Below are 20,493 nucleotides of genomic sequence, written 5' to 3'. Positions count from 1 at the left end.
TTACTGTTATCTGTCTTCTGTTGTTTCCATCATATATTCTGCTGTAGATCTGAAATTACTGTGATACCAACTGCATTTTTGCGTATCTTAACTTCCCGTAGTCATTAAAATCCTACTTAGCACTGTGCCTAGCACAGACCCCAACTTACCTTCACCCTCACCACAGGTTTCCCTTTCCCCACCAAGCTATGTCATGCTACAGATGTAGATCCTTCTCCATGCTCAAATATTAAGAACCTTTAAATGTCCTGCTTCATATTATACCCACACTGACTTGAATTCTGCTCTGTCCCTCCAGCACTCCTACCCTTCTCATCCCTTTTCCTTGGGTACCCTGACCTCTGTATTACCATCCCTGGAAGAGCTGCAAATACTCTTCTCCTGCATGTGTGCCTTTCATATGTCCAGTTCTTTCTAACATCAGGGAAATTATTGTGACTGTCAATTGCTAATGCCCCTCCATCTTTCCAAGGTAACCCCATAACTGAGCAGAGACCCCATAAAAAGGAACCTGAGATGTGACTTACCCATAAGAAACACATTAAAACAAAGCAGATCATGACTGGGCTATGCATCCCTGTAGGGTGATTCTGTGGCCTCTTGGTGTCTCAAGCTGCTCAACGTCTTCTTGTCCTTTCTAGCTTCAGTTCATCCTCATCAGTCCACTGACCAGGAGAAGGAGCAGATCCTTGTTGTGCGTTGAATCCAATCTCTTCTTCCTGATCTACCTCCTTCTGTCCTCCTCTGGGTCTATCTTCTGCCCTTCAGGTTTTTCCTTTCTCTCTTTGTCACTGGCAATTCCTGTTTGCTTCTTGCCTGCCTCCTTTTGTTACTCTCTTGGCCTGCTTCTCCTCCTCTTTTGAAGGGATCTCTAAAGCCTTCCAGCCAGATCAGGAGAAAAGCGGTGGCTACAAGTTCTTACTTTAGATGTTGAACTAGTTCAGTGAAGGGCATCGTGAGATCTCTGCAGACCTGACCCTTCCCTTCTGTGAGCAGAAAGGGTCTCTGAGTTTGTTCATTCCCAATTATTCCTCTCTCCGCCCCTACCCTGAGGGGGGTGGGTTGAAGGTCATGCTATTGACCTGTTTAAATGGAGTTCAGATTCCTCTCCTTCCTCCAGTACCTTTTCTGTCACTGCACTCCCATTGTCCTACTTCTGTGGATCCAGTCTATTGACTTTAGCCATATGATCAACATCCAGAGGGTATGTTACAAGCGAGGTGTTCCTGCTGAAGTGAAACAGTTTGCAATATAATAATTATATACAGCATTTTATATACGTATAGTTATATTTATATATATATGTACATGAATGCAACATATATGTACACATGTATATGTATATATATGTATGCATATGCATATATATGTGTGTGTATGCATATGCAACACCTCTTGTATCTCCCATTTTAAGGCTCTGCCACCATCCCTCTTACCTGGTAGTCTCCTGCTATGTCAGTCCTGCAGCTGACAGTCTGCTCACTCACAGATCCCACTCCTCAACTTCCTGCATGGCCAGCCAAGTCCCCCTAAATACTATGCATCATAGGGAATACATGTTGATTCTCCTGTCCTGGATACTATTTGTCCTGCAGCTGATTATATTAGAAGGTTCCATTCAATGACCCATTAATTTTCTCTCTCTTGTAGAACTGCTTTAGATTTCTGTTACTGCTCGTGGCTACTCAGAGTGTTATTACATGCATATAATTGTGTTCACCTTCTCTTTCTCTTTTGAATAGCTGAGCGAGAAAAAAATGCTCTGCAGTAATGTGTTGCTATTTGTGTTTGGGAACCACCTGGGACTTGTGCATAAATATATGTTAAGGGTAGGATGGCAGCTAGAGAAACTTGTTGCCCCATGTTGCAATCACAATGCATTCACATTAAACTGGTGAATCATTAGCCTTGGTGATGCATATTAGAGTTGCAGAGCAGAACCAATGGATTCATGAACATAATGTATTCTCCCAAGGCAGGCTAAAAACCATTTACCATTCTTTAATTATAAAAGTAGTGGTGCAGTATAAAAACGCCTTAGCATGAGTTTATCTATCTATCCTAGTCTACTACTGGAAGAAGGTTTCTGAGTCCTGGTGGACAAATAAGAAACATAGAAACATGAGCTATTGGCTTTGTATTTACATGGGAATTGCCCAATATTCTTTTTGTCTCTTTCTCCTTAAACTCTTTTGTGTATTATAGGTGTTTTAGAACAAAAGACCCAGCAGAACTGTAAAATAGCCTTTCTTGTATGTACAGCTTTTAAAACTGGTGGGATTCAATGTGGAAAAGAAGTGCAAATTACCAACATTTTTCAGGGGATTTTTATTATCAGTGTGATAATTCAATAGATTATGGCTTGATTTTTAACTGAAATTTAGTCTCATGAGAATTTTGAATTCTAGAAGAATCAAACTGGAGAAATATCAGATAAAGTGATAAAAAATTTCTCTAAAGAGAAAGCAGCAGTGTGACATGAAACAGTGACCCCTCCAAAAGCATATCATAAGTCATTCTTGCTGAAACTTATCGATCGCTCTTTTTCTATTTCTATGGCATTGCCATTAATACTGTTGGCCCTGCTAGCCTGTCATTCAACAGTGGTTTAAATTTTTCCACATTCCCCTGCTATTTTGCCTCAATTATCTCAGTATTTTATTTTTATTGGTTTTACATTATATTGAAGTGACTTTTCTCTTTCTTATTTCCCCCTTGCCACCTTTCAAAAGGTTTTAAAAATGTGACCAGACCCTTACAGAACTGCTAAAGCAAACAAAAATATCCCATCATTGATTTTTTTCTGTTCTTTGTGATTGTTTAAAATCTAAGGGTCCATGCCATAGTAAGCTATGTGATTTGAACATACCCTTCCTTGGATGCCAGAGAAAGCAGACTGTGGTATGGACAGAAAATACTTCGTTCCTCTCTGCTTCCCTGTTCTGGTTGTATCAAGGGATGTATCTCAAGCCTGTTCTAACTTTTATTTCCTAGGTAGCATGATCTTAACTGGGAGTAAAGCTTCCTAATGAGCTGAAAAAATGCTGTTGTACTGCTCTTAGAAATTGTTGAGAAATTGCTGCTTGTTGCCTGTTACTCTTCAAAGGAGTATTCCACTACAGCCAGCTTGATTAGTCATATCCAATACTTCCCCATGGGCATTTAGGAATGTAAAATATGAGAACACATTTGGGGCTCACAGGGACCCCTGATACTTTTGCAGGTGTAGTAAGACATTATCAAAGCTTTCATGTATTTTACACTGAATGATGATAATCCAAAAGGGCTCTGTTGTTTGTAAAACAAAAGCAGATGATTTTTTAATAAACTGTGCAGAAAGAAGCAGAACACTTCCCTCTCACATTTTGTGCTCTTTCCACTGAGGACATAAGGGTTGACAGAAAATGTGACAGAGGGTTCAAAAGCAGCAGCTCATTGGAGACAGGGTAAGGCGCTCCTGTAAATTAACATGTATTGGTCTATACGTGTTTGCCCAGATGCTGGAGTCCAAGTCATGGCGCTCAATTTTTCCACTGTAAGGTAAAAGGCTGGGAATGCCTTTTGCTCTGTACCCGCGGAGCTTAGATCTCCATCAGTCTGGGGTTGGCAAAGCCCCTGGTGAGACGCAGTGCTGGGGGGCAGTATTCTGTGCTACCTGGTGCTCATCCTCGTTCCTGAGCTAACAGCCGGCGAGACCAGCAGTCCTTGGGCTGCATTTCCTACAGCAGGGTGAAATAAAACTGAAAATTCAGATCTCAATCCTGTCATTTTGCCAGCAGACCTAGAAATACCAGGAAACATAGGACCAGTTAAGTTTCTCCATCCTATTGCTAGAGCTCAAAGTTCGAGCGAGCGTGGTGCAGGTGCTCAAGCTGACAGGTGACCCTTCCTTGGATGCGGCGGCAGCCCTAGTGCAATGGCATGCTGCTGCGCTCTGTTAATTGCTCTTGCTAGAAGGCAGTGATTATCACATGTGACTGTGACTGTTCCTGGACTGCTTCCAGCCCAGAGCTAGTCCAGGAGCACAGCATCACATTCTGGTACATGAGTTTTCTACCCAGATTCCCCATAAGTTCAGCAGATTTCTTTGACTCATTCCCTTTTATAGTGCAGACACACCTGGAACGGCAGCTGGGAAACCTGGATTCACTTCTTTGTGTCCTAGGAATGGGCAATGGCTGTGACAAGTCAATGTGCTACCCCCCCAGGACAAGTGTGATGTGCTTACAAACAATAAGCAAAGGGGATCAGTATATTTCTCGTTTCATTTTACCTCCAGTCTTCCTGTGCCACTTGAGAGATCGAGGAGCCCCTCCGGCTGAATTTGCCGAATATTAATCACTGTATAATAAAGCCAGGAAACAAACATCCCTGCTGCTGAAAAACTTCAAGGATTTGTTTAGACTTCATCCAAAATTAATGTAATTTCCTCTTCACCCCTCTTTTTCTTTCTACAGAAAGGACGTACCCGCAAATTGGGTAACTCTATGCATCTGTTCCAGGAATGGAGAACTGTGAGATTTCCGTGCCCTGTTGCCCACAGGAAATTTAAATACTGTTCTGAGTCTGCGCTTCATGTAAACAACCCCCAGCATCACTGTGTCATGAAATCCTTTAGTATGAGCCAAAAACCCCTTCTGACTTTTGCATGAATCACTCTCTTAGCTCCAAGTGACACTGACCATTCATTTGATCCCTCCCAGAACCTTATACCTGTGGGAGCAACCAAACTTTTGAATTCTCCTGAAACCTTGCCAGAAATGACAAGTGAAGAAGTGACATATGCAGACCTGAGGTTCACAACACTGGAAAAATCCCAGGACCAGGAGCTCCAGACTGCCAGAGCAAAAGGTAGTGGTGGTGTTGGGGGGCAGTTCTCTCCAAGGCAAACTCTCACCTTGGAGACCATTCTTTATGTGACACTCAGAGGATGATGAAGCATCTTGGCTTCTGGGAGCCCCTTGTACTCAAATCTTCTAAGAAATCAGAGGGAGGAAAGAAAAAAAGGCAGGAGGTGAAAAAGAACGGAAGGGTAGAGAATGTGGAAAACTGTTTAGATTTGAGAGGAGAGATATAACTACGGTTGTGGGATGCAGTTACATAAAAACAAACATGTTCCAATAGATGTTAAGTGTCAGCTCCTGGAACTTAGTGAAGTAATCTGCCTAAGGGGCCTTGCAAAAGTCTTTCGGCTTTACTTATTTAAATCTGACTAACAGAATGAAGTAAATGCCAGGGAAAAAAAAACCATTTTCTCTCAAGGGAAGGAATAGATGGACAAATACCTTTTTGTACTTAATCATAAAAATTATGCTACATAGCTTCACAGAAGAAGGGAGGAATGTGCCTGATCCCAAATCTATATTCTTCATGCGATGCATTAGTGCTTTAGAATCCCTCTGTATGAAAGGTAGTAGCAAAGCAAAGAGATGTTATATTCCAGCCTGACTGAACATCTGGAGATGAATTTGATAAATTTGAGGATAATCTAATAGATTAAAGAGCTCTTTCTGAAGGAAATTTTCCCTTATTAGCTAGCCAGTGTTTGTCTCATTTTCACCTTTTGAAGGGTCCTTGAGTTTTATACTTGGAGCCTGAAGCTGAACTCCCAGTAATTTAGTAGAGTTCTTAACTGTTTGGTTAGAGTTAGGGATCACAGGGATAACAGGCAGAAATACCACAGGTTGGTATGCCAGTTATTTCTGTTAGTGCCTTCAACATAAGTATTGCCACAGAAATGTCATACTGGAATCTAATAAAAGAACATAAAACTCTCAAATTGGAAGCAATCCTTTCCTCTGTGTTTTGGGGCTCTGTGTGAGTTCACGCGGGTGTTTGCATCTGCCCACATTGCAAGAATGGATGTGTGCATTTCCAAGTGTGAGACTGTGTTTCTGTGTGACTGTGGGTATATGGTCTTATTCACCTCTGTATGCCCTAATTTCAGATTATTTTACAGCGACCTGGCTTTCATTGGTGACTGTTTCTGAGGTTATTTTCTGAAAAGGCAAATTCATTCCCAGTTTGGCAGGTTAGGCACTCAAAAGTAAAAATACCCCAATACCTGGTTGCATATGAAAATTTCAGCCATGTTGTAAGCACAAATACTTCCTAGATGTTCTTTTCTCACATGTGAAATTCTGTGCTGTTCAGCTTTATTTGTCCAATTCATTTTCTTTTAAAAGCTCCTGGCTAAGGTGGTCTCCATGGCCTGCTCCCTTCCCAGCCCCCAACTCCTAAGGAGGACTGGCCACAGCCAAAGGACGGGACAATTTTCATAATGTAATACCACGTACTGGTCTGAAACTCAGCAATTCACTGGGCAGACTATCGGTCATGGTGTCTTGTGCACCGTAGGAGCTGCAGGTACAAAGATGAGAGGTTCCTGTTCTTGCTGCTTTTCCTTCTTTTTGTCTATCTCAGATTCCCCCAGTCCATCTTCCTGTTGGAGGCTGGCTACAGCGGCGCTTGGGATCTTCTGCCTAAGTTCAGTGGTAGCTGCAGGAGTCTTGGCTACCAGGTGTAAGTATGGTCACAGAAGTGGTCCTCAGAGCTCAGTATGAACAACTAAAAGTCCAGGAAATTAGTTAAGGAAAAGGATTAGCCTAGGGGATTAACAATGAAAAAAAATGTCCCTTACTGGAGGAGTTTACCCACTCAAGAGATCTCCCAGTCTTTGAAATTGGGACATATTACATCTTGCTCATAAGTGTACACGACCTGTATGTAGGTCAAGTATATTCAGTCATGGGGAGGTACGTGTGTCTTTGGTAAGTTTATTCAGGTTGCATTGAGCAGTTTAGCTTTAATATTAATGGAACAATTTCATTCTTGTTTCACTGTGATTCAAGTCATCCTGGTCAGCCACCTTGTGCATGAAAGGGATGAAAACTTCACCCTGCAAAAGGCAATTATGGAAAGCCTCAACCAGCAGCTGGAGCTCCTCCAGGCTCAGAATTTGAACTTGACAGAGACTGTAAAGCAACTTGCCACCTCCAGAGGTACATAGTGGTGGGAAGATGGTTCCATTGCATTATGGTAGCCACAGACTGGGGTTTTTTCTATCAACCGTATTGGAAGGAAAATCAAAATCTCTAAACCTGCCCTAAATTATTTAATTTAGAAACAAATTTCAACCAAAAGGCTGCATTTCCATTTTGATCAAGTATCAGTCTTTCTGAAGTACTTTTATTGAATTTTTGTAATGGAGCTGGTTTACACCCTTAAACCAAATATTTTAATTCAGAAAATGCCACGATAATGACACTTTTTTAAAAAAAAATATTTCTAATAGGTAAATTCATTGATGTTACCATTCCTTCTTTCACAGTCAGTTTCTGATGGAAAATTCCTACTGGCTTTAATTGTCTGGAATGCTTTGACTCCTCAAGACAGCTTCATTCTGTTATGCAGTCATGGATGCAGCAGTGTAAATACTGCTGCTCTCTACCAAATGGGATTGTAATCACTGGCTTTAACAGTTTACACACTATATGCTGACGGTATCTTTTTTTTCTCGTGCAAAATAATGGTGTGAAACTTTAATGATGGGTGAGCTGAATATGCTAGATTATCATATAGCAGAGGGAAGAGAATCATAATAAATTAACATCTTGTGAGAGAGTGGCAAGGTTATTATCTATGTAGATGTCTGCATTTGAATTAGCAGAAACCAGAAGCTACTTGTACTGTGCTGTGCTACCTATTGCACCCAGCATCAAGTCCTGGCATTCCCAGCGGGCATTGTTTTGTTACAGTATAAAATGGTCCTGTGAACCATAGAGCAACGAACATGATTCACCCTATAGTTGGGACCCACTTCCCAGACATCTCTGAAATATTTTGTCTGGCAGGTCGTTTTGCTGCTTGCGATTATTTCATTTTCCAACTAGAAATGGAGCTCCCCAAATGGTGCAAGAGTGAAAGAAAAATCCAACATTTTGAGTTCTTCCTGGCTTTAGTATTACTTAGGGTTCCAACAGGCAACAAACAGAATAATGTAGCAGAAAAGAGTCAAAATGCAGCTGTCAGAAAGGTGTTTTCTTTAACAGCAATGGGCTCACTATCTTTCACTTTGGCTGGCCATCACTATCTGACATCTGTGCACTGAATTCACAGCAAGTATGAAAAGCTATCAGAAAAGTTAAAGTATAAGTTGCATTGTAAAGCATATAGCAGGGAAGAGCTGACCCTGATGTTAACAAGAAGTTAAAAGTAAGTTCACATGAATGAAGATGTACCCATATGACTGGAAGTCTAGGTTTCCTTTTATGTCCACCTAGATCCATGTGTCTGTGACCATGGCTCAACCTTCCAAAATGTCCTCTATTTGTGTTTTATTAGCACCCTCCACGTTTGCTGGTCAGACTTAACAAATCTTTATTATTTGTTTTTCTGATTTTCATTTAGAAATGTTTTTCTGGTCTTCTGGCAACTGGATTTATTAAGTCTCCAATGAAGACATTAATTTAGCTGCAGAATGAAGGAGGTCTTTTTGCTCCTCTGCAATAGAGAGGCTGAGCACTGCTCTAGTAATCCTGCAGGGATCCACTAGACCGCTAGAGACTGCTCTCACTGACAAACCTGATCAGGTGCTCTTTTGTTTTCAAGGACATAAATGTATTCCTTGTCCTGAGGACTGGCTACAGTATGGGGAGAACTGCTACCACTTTTTGAAGGAATGGAAAACTTGGCAAGAAAGCAAGGATCAATGCTCTACTCTGGAGTCCAGGCTTCTTAAGATAGAGAGTAAGGAAGAGCTGGTAAAGATTATTTTTTTCTCTCTCTCTAATTAGGCACTTTGCATTTTACTGTGGCCTGAACAGCCACTCCAGCCCTCCACTGGTGCATTATGCTATGGTGTGTGTGTGCTGGACCAAGTGGCAAAACCTGCTCATGACCCTTTGGAGCCCCTCTCCTTGTACTGTTGCACCCTCCTTGGTGCATCTCTACTGACTTCAGGGGACTTAACTGAGACACACTAGCCTGGCTCTACATCTAGATCCTCATCCCACCTCAGGGCAAATATAACTGAGCTGGTACTGGTTGGCAACTCTGCTGTCTTGCTGGAGCAAACTATTTAGCAAACGTCAGAAGCCTGGCCTTCAGCTTCTTGCTGTCCACAACTAGAAAGCTCGCTGGCCTCGCCTGCTCCCTGGCCTCTTCTCCCACATGAGCAGAAGAGGATCCATATCTTTTTCTGACTCCTATGTTGCACATGAAGCAGCAGATAAAGCACAGCCAGAAGAGCTCTTTGTTGTAAAGGAATTTCTACCCAGACCCTTAATGGCAATGGGATTATGTCTTGAACTCTGTGGTTTTATTGTCTGTATTTTCAATTTCCTATGTACAATGACAGCAAAAGATGCAAAGGCCTTCTCCTGCCTGGCTTATGCAACCGGGGTGTTGGAAGAAAGTCATTATCCTATACCCATTACCCAGCTAATGGACAGGCTTTGGTTATCTCAACTGTCATTTTAGCTGAGAGCTGCTGAAAGCTCTCAGTAAGTTCATTTTCCTTATCTGCAAAACAGCACTGACTGCCAGGAGTAGGAGGCACTGCCCAGATTCATTTGTGAAATAAAGTCTGTTACGCACAGGTGTGAGCAGCTCGCTTTCATCTGCCCCTCTCCTTTTCCAAATCAGAGGCCGTTATGACTGAAGCAGGGATGTGATTCACAGGCTCTGCATTTATTTCTGTACAGGACTTCACAATACGATCAGCACGGTTTTACGGTTCTAACTCTTTCTGGATTGGGCTGTCCCACAACGGATCCGAGGGGCCCTGGCTGTGGGAGGATGGATCAGCTTTCTCCCCTGATCTGTAAGTCGCTGCACAGGTAGAAGTAGACCACGTCCAGGCATACTCGTTATGACCAGGACCAGCAACTTTTAACTGCTGCTCAGTAATCGCCTGTCCCCCCAGCAGACAGGTTACCCATCACTTGCTCACTTACCGACCTAGGCGAGCCCCCATCAGGGAGCTTGTATGCTGTTGTGGGTCAAATGGGCAGCAGCAGTCGGGAATTATTGTATCAGCCTGTGACTTTTTCCATGGGATGATGAATATCTCTGCTATTTTTTCCCAGGTTTCAGATCCAAGGAGACAGCTCAAGTCCTTTCCTAGATTGTGTGTTTCTTCAAGGTGCAAATATAGACACTGCATGGTGTGGCACGTACAAATTTTACATTTGTGAGAAAGTGGTGGATCCTGCGGTGGTCGAGAAAGTGAGCTACTCAGAGAGGCACTAGTGTGAAGAGCTCTGCAGAGAGCCCCGTCCTGGGATACGCTGTTGTGGGGGCGAGTTCTGCCCCAGGGTTTGCAATAGGGAAGACAAGTCTGAGCTTAGGTTAATGTAACATAAGGGTTAATCTAAGCTTAACTTGCCTGCTGGTGATGCACATCAGCCAGACTCCTTTTTGGGCTTTTTCTTCAACAATTTCATTCCCTCTTTCTTCTTTCAGTCCTTGCATTCTTGTGTAACCACTTCTATCCACTTCTCATAAATTCCTTTCTAAATGAACCATAATTAAGTATATGATTCCAGGACTCTATTTTAAAGATTCATACCTGTCTCCCAGAAACAGGAATCAATGACCATTTGTAAGAGCAACACATCATGTTTTCAAAATCCATCCACTGGGTATTCACAGATGTAAGCTCCCAATTTACAATAAATTTCCAAATATTTGATTTAATTTCACTCCTCACATACTGATAACTAGAAAGTACAACAGAATCAGAGCCTGCATTAAAAGACAAATAAAAATATTTATAGTTCTTCTGGTTAGAGAGAAAAGCTTTCAAATGGGATTGTATGCCCTGTGGGCTCAAAAAACAGAAGGTAAAGATGGAACACATATTTATTGAGGAAAGTCAGCAGTATTTAATGCCCAGGAATGCCAGTCCAGCTGCTAGTGGATTGTTCTGCTGCATCGAGCGTTAGAGGGGAAGGCGCATTCCTCTAAGATATCTGTCTTGATAATTATCCATGTCACATCTGATCCAGTTCTTTGATTTCTCAAATCCATTTTCCATTCTGTTGCAGAATTTCACAGCGAATAAATATTGCTGCTACTGACCTTTTCTGTAGCGTGTCTTTTTAGTAAGTCACTGTGCACAGCAGGCTCAACAACCATCAAGTACAGGGCCTTTAATGATGCAAAGCCTCCTGCCACTTTGCTGCTGTTTAGGAGGCTGTTCAAAAAGAAGACTGCGTCAAAGAGAGCATCTCTTTTCTATGGCACTAGCAAACAATAGAGATCTTTGAAATCTCTCAGGAGCAGTCACGTTTATCTTTAGGACTTTTGTTCCTGTGTGTATTTGTACTAATTTGAGCCGTTCAATGAAAACTGAACTGTAAGTCAGGGAAGGTGGAGGTATTTAGGCAAGCCTCTAATTATGTTTATTTTAGACATAAAGCTGTGCATCAGAAGTCTGCAGTAGCAACAGCCAACAAGTGTGCTGCATCCCTCACTAAATGAGTGTTTAGCAATATGGCAATTATCTTAATTATGGATATGAAGAAGTAATTTGGAGGAGCAGGGACAACAGAGAGCATCTTGTCACACAGCTATCTCATAGTCTGGAAATACTGCATTTTCTAAGTCTAAGCACGTGGCCTCAGCAGCCATGGAGATACTACCTGGGATCCCAGCTCTGACTGACCTACAGTGGATGCAGGTACGATGTGAATGATGGGAGGGGTAACTCATCCAGAGCTGTTGTTCTAACACGTGCGGGACACAGTGGGAGGCCCTGTCTTATAACCCTTGGTAATACAAGAGGATCTTAAAGATCACCCCATGAGGAAGCAGGAGAGCCCTCACTGAGGGGGCTGGTATGAGGCGGAGCTGGTGAGGAGCTGAAGCAGTGAGTGAAACTGAGGTGAGGGAACTGGTGCGATGGGCATGGGGTCAGCGGACCAGTGAGGGGAGCGATGATTGATCCTAGGGGCCTGGCTGAGGGAAAAGCGTTGCGTGCAAAAAGCCCTGGTATTATGGACTGGGAGCGAAACGCTGAAGAAAATGAAGGAAGGAAATGTTGAATGAAAGTCTGCTGTTCTGTACTGCATTTGGGAGAAGAATCCATTAGCCTGTCTTGTCCCCCTGTCCGAGACCTGAAGCATTGGTCCCTGTGCCTGGCTGCTGAATACACAAGCTCAGGAACTTATAAAACAAGGGGTATGTTCCTAGTCCTCATTGCTGTCTGGATTTTTTCATTTTATACCACGTCTTCATGCCTCAATGACTTGTAATGAGAACCTCTACATGATGAGCCAAGTTGCACTGAATAGAAGAGCACATGGCATCCAGTAATTGCCCTGAGATGGGCAGTGTACAACGTGTTACTGTGTTTGAGTAAAACCTAACCCTGAATTTCCTTGATAAGTAGCGTAAATCAGTTCTTGTATTTTGGCTTACACCAGGAGGGAAAAATTTAGCCTTATATGTAAGGTGATCACTTAAGTCACAATACAATAATTATTATAACAGAGGCCATATCTTTTGTTATATGAGGTTAAAATGTTCAGGACTTTAAAACAATTCAGAGCTAAGCAATTTCATGCACATATCTTCTGCACTTTACTCTTTCCCATAGCCACCTACACGCATGGGACTATCTTCTAGATCACTCTGTGCGTTCTTCATGCAATTCTTCTTAACTCCCTTTGAAATGTCCTCCTCAGAAATCTTTCTCAGATTGCCCAGGGTCCATTAAACTAGTTGGTTCACAGGAGTCTGTTCTGTGCTACAGAGTAAAGGGAATATTCTCAGTAAGCAATGAGTTAGAGAAACAGTCTTTCCACTTAGCTTTGCAAGTCATGCTAACCATTGCATTTTGCACTGGTACCTGTGAAGTCTGGTCCTTCAAAATTACTGCAACTTCAATGTTAATCTATCTCACGAATGATGTCATCTCTGCTGTCATTTGGCTGCAGAAAGCATTTAAAACTGACAAAGTTCAAAAAACATTATGCACTCATAGCTTTAATTGAATGAACTGAGTCATTTCAAGTCATACAATGCTTATAGGCAGATCTTTAGCTTTTGTTGTACATTGAAAAAGACAAAGGGTGAAAATATTTTTTTGACAGCCACCACTAGATTAGTAATTAGTTGTTGTCTGTTGTTGCCATAAGGTTTTATTAGCACAGCCAGTTCCGTATTCTTGATGTTATGTTGTTCACAGTGATAAAAAAATCTTGAGTCTATGATTAGCCTTTTCAGTTCAATACAATGTCCATTAAAATCAGCATATAAGCACTGTACCCATGCCACGTTGTTACAAAACAAGCCTTCAGCTCACAAGCCACTCTCAGTGCTTCTTGGCAAATAATTTTCCTACTGTTCTCAACATGAGTATTCATCTCGTTAGATCTACCACACTCATGAATGTTATTCTTCATAGTGCCTATGATTTTTAAAGACAAATTGTTCTGTTCACTTAGTTTTCTTACATTGCTTTCAGTTGCTTCATACTGATGTATAGCTGCACAAGTAGCTCATTTCTCAGCAAAGCTCAGAGATGCAACCTTGAATAGTGTTACAGCTTTACTTTTTAATGAGTTTTCTTCTCTGCATTGTCATGCTCTTTACCCTTGGTGGCAGACAGTCAGTAAACCACCTGCATTATAAAAACTTCAAGAAATCCAAGTGGGGAAAAATGTTCTTGCCGCAAGATCCCAATACTCATAATTAACAGAGAAAATAGATGTGTCTTTGTTTTCATGTGGAGACAGAAGCTGCTGTCTTTAAACAGCAGGCCTTGCAAAATATACTGTCATTTTTGAAGTTGCAGAGCCACATGATATATGGAAAATGCTGCTAAATCACCTCTGGTAAGGTCTGCTGAGAGAACAAGGAAGCAAGAAGAGAAGCATAATGATTTACTGAATATATCTTCGTAAATGCAGCTGCATATTGGGTGTTTTGAGTGAAACATTTAAGTTTTCTGAGGTTTTCAGTTTTGTTTAAAATGAGCGTTCATGTCCTAGACCTTAAATCAAAGTCAAAGCCATGAAAGATGGTCAAGAGAGTTTTTTTCTGTGGACTTGGAATTCTGCAGACAGAGTAAGGATTTTGGGAACCTGCTTTTAAACCTATGCATTCAAGACTGTTTGGTCTAATCTTTTGCCCTCTCTCTAATCTTTGATTGTCTTTCCACCACCATCTCACCCTTAACCCTCTTGCATAAAAGAACTAGTTTTAATGCTAAAAAAAGAAGTCAAAAAGGAAACTTTACTCATCCTCCAGTTCTCTGGTTAGAGTCATGTGGGGATTTCTCCTTTTGCTAAATTAAGATTCCCATCCTGTAAATTTAGCAAAAAGAAACTTGTGATTATACATTTGAAAACTAAAATGCAGCACTTGTCTAAATGCTTCCAAAGAAGACTATTTCTATTTCTGTTTCAGAAATTCAGAGTCAATCGTTTGCAATCACACATATGCCTGCTATCCTGAAAACTTACCTACCCTCCCAGCTCCTCACCATTCTGGAAGCCCACCAGGAAACTGAGCTGGAAGAAATGCTCACTCCTTCGGTAGAAGGGTTGCCCTTTTGCTCTGATTTGAAACAAAAATATTCAGAGTTGTGAAATATTCTTTGGCAGTGAAAGACCACATAAGTCTGATTAAGCCATCAGCAGCAAAGCCAGAATTTCCTCATTATTCAGTATTTCCTGTATTTTATTCCTCTCTCATTCTTTAGATTTATTGGGCTTTTTTCAGAAGAACATAACTAGTAAGAGTGGGCACCTGAAACAAACAAACAGACTTAAGTGACATATGGAATTGGAGCACTCACTTGGAACACGCTTAAATGCACAAGATGCACAGGTGGCCTTTGTGGGTAAAACACTTCCTGGAGATGGACAGTCAAATGACCACGCTGAAGTCATGTTTGTTGCTATTTATAATGTCAAATTAAGTTGAAGGCTTGTCATGGCACAAATTGTGGTGCAGATTTAATACGAATTGTACACCTGGAAAGCAGTATTTTGTAGGGGAAAGTAAATAAATAATTAATATCAACTTGCCCATGTTATGATGGCAAAAGTCTTATGCACTTAAAAAAAAATCTGCATTTTGAAGCATAATTTTACAACCCAAGGAAAGGGAGCAATTTATTCTGCTGTATAAGTAAGACTGCATCACAAATACACTAGGAAGAAAGGATGGACTCTGCTCTGAATTTGTATTAAGCATCGTTTTACACTCCCTTCTTTGAAAAATCTGAACATCAAAATCTTCTTCATATGTTTCCAGTTCTTTTTCTGCTGATAATCTTTTTAGATTAGCTGGACTGCCGCCTTTTCACAGATCCAGGGATATTTCTCATAACAATTCTCACTGTAAACTCTTGCATTACGATAAAACAGGTACGCACAGTTTTGCTTAGAGGACAAATAAATCCTAGGAAAAAACCCACACCATCTTGTTAAAAACTCTTACTTACAAATTTAAAAAAAACAACATAAAGCTCCTTTGGACAAACATACATTATTGCAAAAGTTGCTTAGTAATTTTAAGGTTTATGAAAGTTTATACAAAATACTGAAGAACATAACAGCTCATATAATTCAAGTCTGAAGGATCATTCTCCCGCCTGCCTTCAGCTCAAAGATGTAAAAAAGAAAACCTACATATGGAGCACCATAAAAACAGAAAATAGCACTAGTTCCTCACCAGTGGTTATGTCAGTCCAAGCATTGCTTTATGTAGTGGTAATTTGGGTCTGGAAACCGAAAGGCAGTGGTCTGCCTGAACAGCAGCCAGATCATTCTACCCAGTGTCTACTAGCTGTGGGAAATGTGTTTGCAAGACAAAACGAGCATGTGTTTCCAAGGAAGCACTGGAGAATCTTCACTCGAAGAAGGTTCTCCGGATCCTGAAGAGGACTCTCATATTACTGCATACAGTGATCACTTCACACAGAACAGAATGGGAATTCAATTTTTTTTCCCCATGGTTAGTAAAGGAGAAACACTGAGTAAGCTGATGAGAGTTTACAGAAAAAGTAAACAGGTTCTTTCCACTGAATGTTGACTATTTTTGTGTAATAAAGGTTTCAGAGTGAATTAGGGATAATTGCGGCTGAGGAGAAGAGGAAGGTGCAGGCAGGCTTTGCAGGAGGTACGCTGTCTTGAAGGAAGTGTGGGTTGTTTCTTATAGAGTCATGGGATGTTTCATAAAGTGAATGGGTTTAAATAGTAAGAGCAGTAATTGGTTGCACAGGTTTGTTGACTCCTTCTTCTGCTCACACTTCCAGTTTTCTGATACTCTTTCCCTATTTCAGGGACTCCACACCTGAAAGAGTATTTTAACGCCGAATAAATCTGCGGCTGTATTCTGCCTTGAAGCTTTGCCATTAATGGGGTTTTGGTTTCCTCCTCCTTCAGTGCACAGGGAGGATATTGTGCAAGAAGAGATTAAAAAACCACCAACTGTTTAAGTTCAGAAAACTTACCAGTCCATTCTCTTTGTAGAAAGTTTCCTATCATCTATCCAAGACCAGCCATCAACTCCGTATGATAATCCAATCCAATAAGATTGTTTTTGTGATATTTGAGATATTCTAATCTATAAAAAAAATGCAAAACCTTTATCACCAAGGAGCTTGTGGGTATTTTTTTTGCTGTACCTAAACAACTACTGTTGAGAGAGGAGGTGATCAAGAAAGAACCAAAGGAGGTAATCTGGCAATGATTTTCTGAACTCCTCAGCAAGCCCTCATAACAGTTTCCAAGCGACAACATCTCTGTTTGGCATACAGACAGGAATATTTTGTGTCTGGCATCTCTACTAAATGTAAGACCGGGGCAACAATTCTTTTTAGAACCCTCTCTCTCAGAGCGTTCAAAGAAATTTCCTGAATGAAAGACTCCTTGCTTATAACTTTCACAGGATCCTTGACACTCATGTCCACTGTTTGGCTGAATAATATCCTGTGTTGCTAGCTATCTCATCATTACACTTTTGTGGTTAGATGTTCTGCAGTCTGCATTGCATCTGACCTTGGGGACAGTACTTCCATTACTACGTAACATCAAGAGGTACTTGCTGGCTGGTGAGGAGTTTTGAATAGTTGATACCACTGCAAAGAAATACCAGTATGATTGGAACCATACCAACTTGCTTTTCCTTTTCAGTGTAAGAAGGGTAGCATTCCGGGAGAAGCAAAAGTCTTCACTTTCCTGCCATGTGGCCTCCTTTTCTGAAAAGTAGAAGCAGGTGTCACCTCCAAGCCATTTCCAGTTTACAGGGCAGAGTGAACATGCAGGTCCTAGAACAGAAGGAAACCATCAGTCCCTTATAAATAGCCAAAGGAAGAGTAGAGGAGTCTACAACTATAGGTGTGGAAAGTCAAAGTTATGCAGAGCTGAAATGTATATGGCACATTATGGGTCACATCTACACCCTTTTTTTTTTTTTTTTTTAACTCATTATTTAATCTGATATAGCACATAACACCATTGTTTAATCAGATATAAGGCCTAACACATAGATTTCAGGCTGTGTGAGCAGTAGTTCTACTTACTATTGTTCTTGCTGTTTGCATCACCCATCAAGCACAATCTCTCCTTTAGGCCTTGCAGGTTTTCATTATGTCCCACAGGTGCCTTAGAACCTCTGAGACCTGGAGTTTATAAGGATATTCTTCATGAGACAAAAAAGCTGTGATGATGCTACTGCATGATACATGCTTCATGATATATTGCAAATTCACTTTTTGCAACACTGTGCTCACATGCAACTCTGACGCTACAGTGTCACATACTGTGAGGAGATTAGCAGATGAGAAAATGATGGCTAAAGAGATTTCCAAATTTTAAATGCAATTTAATCACAGTGCCATTGCAGGCCACTTGGTAACCTAATAAAAGACTAAAATAATGCAAAAAGATATGCTTAGAAGGAGTATCTTGAACTAATAAGGTTGATCTTAAAGGAAGTTCTATAAGCCTTTGAAAAAACTTTAAATACTAAACATACTTCAGGATGAAAAAACCTTTTATCTTAAAGGTTGGTAAAACTTCTCTGAAGAAAGTGGAGAGCGTTTATTAATATATCTTCCTCAACAGTATTTAGATACTGGCTTTTGGTAGCAATGGCTCAGAATGACTATGTTCAGGCTCTGTGGTAGAAAGTATTGGTAGAGTCATGTCACACATGATAAGAGCTAATATAAATACGGGATTCTTTAGTTCTCTTGCACATCTCAGGTAAACTGGGATGACTGAATGAAACACACAAAAAGTGAGACTTCCTCATTAATCTGAGTACTAGAAGTATGTCCATTTTAAAAATACTAGTATGAACTAATTTAAGACAGTAGTCTACAAACATGAAAGCTTAATCTACAAACATGAAAGGTTTATCAAAGGAATGAGACAAGAACTGCTATTCCAGTAGTGTAGAGAGACTTGAACAAGAGGAAAAGAGGAGAAGGGAAGCAACAGACTGATTTATGAAAGTCAACATTAGAATTTTATAATTGAATTTGAATTAGCAAATAAATGAGTAATAGATGGATGAAGACAGAATCCATTCCTTCCACTCTTTCCAAAATATATCATCTTGACTTCTATATTCTTGCTCTGGGCACAGGTCCAGATTTAAAAAAATTGCTTCCCTCAAAGCCTTATGTGCACCAAGCTGAGGAGTGTTCACTGCAGGCAATTAGGAGGAGAGGAAAGGACAGTATATGTGGGGAGGATGGACTATGATTGTCCTTGTTGCAGTCAGTCTGCCACCTTTCTTCAATGCAGTTATTCCCAAGGTGTTCATATGAATAAAGGAACACAGTATATTTCAGCACTTACCTAGGACTATCGTTCCTATGGTGAGGGCCAGGCACAGTGCAAACAGAGTGAAGATAGCTGGCCACCATACAGCAAAGGGAAGAGAGCGTCCTGGGAGAAACCAACAATTTATCTGAGGGCAGGCACCCTGTGCAGGAGCACTCCCAACCCTCCACCCCTCCATGAAGAGCCAACTGGTGACTCTTGAAAGAGTTCGTCCTCCGGGCTGCATTATGTTTTAAGGATCAACCCAAATGCAAGTTGAGAAGATGTGGTGCCTCTGTTAAAGAGGTCTGTTTGAAAGGAGACACTGGACACAGTTTAAATGGGACAGGCGGGGGATTCCTTGCCTTTGACAAATGATAAAACTATGAAACATTGTAGTGATCCTATGAGTTAGAAGTAGGTGATGCTCCTGTTCTCCTTTGCCAGTACTGCATTACTCTGCTCTGTCAGAACAGAGTAAGGAAGTGTTTCCCTACCATCTTACACTTCGCATAAATCCCTCCTGCTCTCAGGGCACGCAGTGCTCAGGCTGTGTGCCAGCTCCAGGCTGAAGCCCAGTTCAGGAAATTCTGGAGTCCAAAATATCCACTGAGGTTTCCCTGGATTTAAAAGTTCCTGAGAGTTACCGCCACCAAACAGTCATGGCAATGCAGTATGATGGACCTTTCAGATGAAGAAATATTTAGCTCAAGGCTGGATGCCCTCTTGAAGTACATGGCTTAGCTCAGCCGGAGCTGTGGGACTTGCAGAAGGGAAATGACATGACCTATTCATTCGGGCCCGGTGCTGCCTTATCCCTTCTGGCCTTAAAGGCTATGAATCTTAAGCATTTTCTGAAAAATTGAGGTCCAGAGGGCAAAACGTGAAAGTTTTTTTCCTATTAGAGACAGATCATCCTGTCTCTATAGCCATTCCCTGTAATAATAAATAAACAATAAATAAAACTAACCACATTAAAGCTGATTCCTACATTCCAGTGTTTAATCCTGAAGCCACCTGTCTTTTCCTACAGAAATTTAGGGCAAGTAATGGCAGTAGTTCCACTCTATGCATTTTCACATGCATGCATGCTGAGTTTTGTCAGATAAAACAATATAAATAGTGTATTGAACCTAGAGCATTACACCTATAAGTACATATTTTTCTTATTTACTGAGCTGGATGAGAGAGACTGTTCCTATAGTCATTGTCTACCATAGCACAGAAAGTTCAAAGAGCAAGTGTCAGTCGTACCTTGGTTGATGTTCAGGGACATGTAGTGTCTGGCTGGATGCTGTGGCTGGTGATTTAAGTTAGAGTACCCATCCTCTTCCTCTGTATTCCTATGCATTATCTGAGAACTAATTTGTGGTTCAGTAACGATCCTCTTAAAAGACAGACTGAATGATTTGTGAAGGAGAAGCAAAAAAAAAAAGCAGAAAGGGGCAGGGGACAGACGAATGAGTCACACTTCAAATGCCCTAAGGCAAGATATTTGTATTCAAATGTTCTGTGTGACGACTCCTTTTCCTCCCTCAGGGGAAGAACTCCTCGCTTCCCACCCATCACATCTCAGCCTGGGTCTGAGACACATAGGGATGACATGAGTCCCAGTAAATGTATGGCCTGGTAGTTCTGCTCTTGTCCACTTGACCTTCCCGTGACTTTAATCTCCTTTGAACTTTCCACATTTTAAAACAGAACG

General features: G+C 41.1%; 2 protein-coding genes across 2 annotated transcripts; one reads left to right on the top strand and one right to left on the bottom strand.

The window, feature by feature from the left end:
• The first annotated feature begins 4,180 nt into the window (after positions 1-4,180).
• On the top strand, positions 4,181-11,082 carry LOC104313286 (oxidized low-density lipoprotein receptor 1-like). Its single transcript, XM_009912169.2, has 6 exons — positions 4,181-4,851; positions 6,424-6,522; positions 6,852-7,001; positions 8,611-8,762; positions 9,705-9,823; positions 10,089-11,082. Exons 1-6 carry the CDS (start codon positions 4,761-4,763, stop codon positions 10,249-10,251), a joined length of 774 nt encoding a protein of 257 aa, XP_009910471.1. The 5' UTR covers positions 4,181-4,760; the 3' UTR covers positions 10,252-11,082.
• Positions 11,083-15,189: 4,107 nt separating this feature from the next.
• On the bottom strand, positions 15,190-20,240 carry LOC104313285 (C-type lectin domain family 1 member B). The gene is made up of 6 exons (XM_009912168.2): positions 20,043-20,240; positions 18,825-18,914; positions 17,540-17,638; positions 17,130-17,284; positions 16,469-16,581; positions 15,190-15,414 (listed from the first exon to the last, which is right to left on the bottom strand). Exons 1-6 carry the CDS (start codon positions 20,137-20,139, stop codon positions 15,291-15,293), a joined length of 678 nt encoding a protein of 225 aa, XP_009910470.1. The 5' UTR covers positions 20,140-20,240; the 3' UTR covers positions 15,190-15,290.
• Positions 20,241-20,493: the final 253 nt, after the last annotated feature.

This window comes from Haliaeetus albicilla, chromosome 19, assembly GCF_947461875.1.
Source record: "Haliaeetus albicilla chromosome 19, bHalAlb1.1, whole genome shotgun sequence".
NCBI classification, from domain to species: domain Eukaryota; kingdom Metazoa; phylum Chordata; class Aves; order Accipitriformes; family Accipitridae; genus Haliaeetus; species Haliaeetus albicilla.
This window is presented reverse-complemented; position numbering and strand designations above follow the sequence as displayed.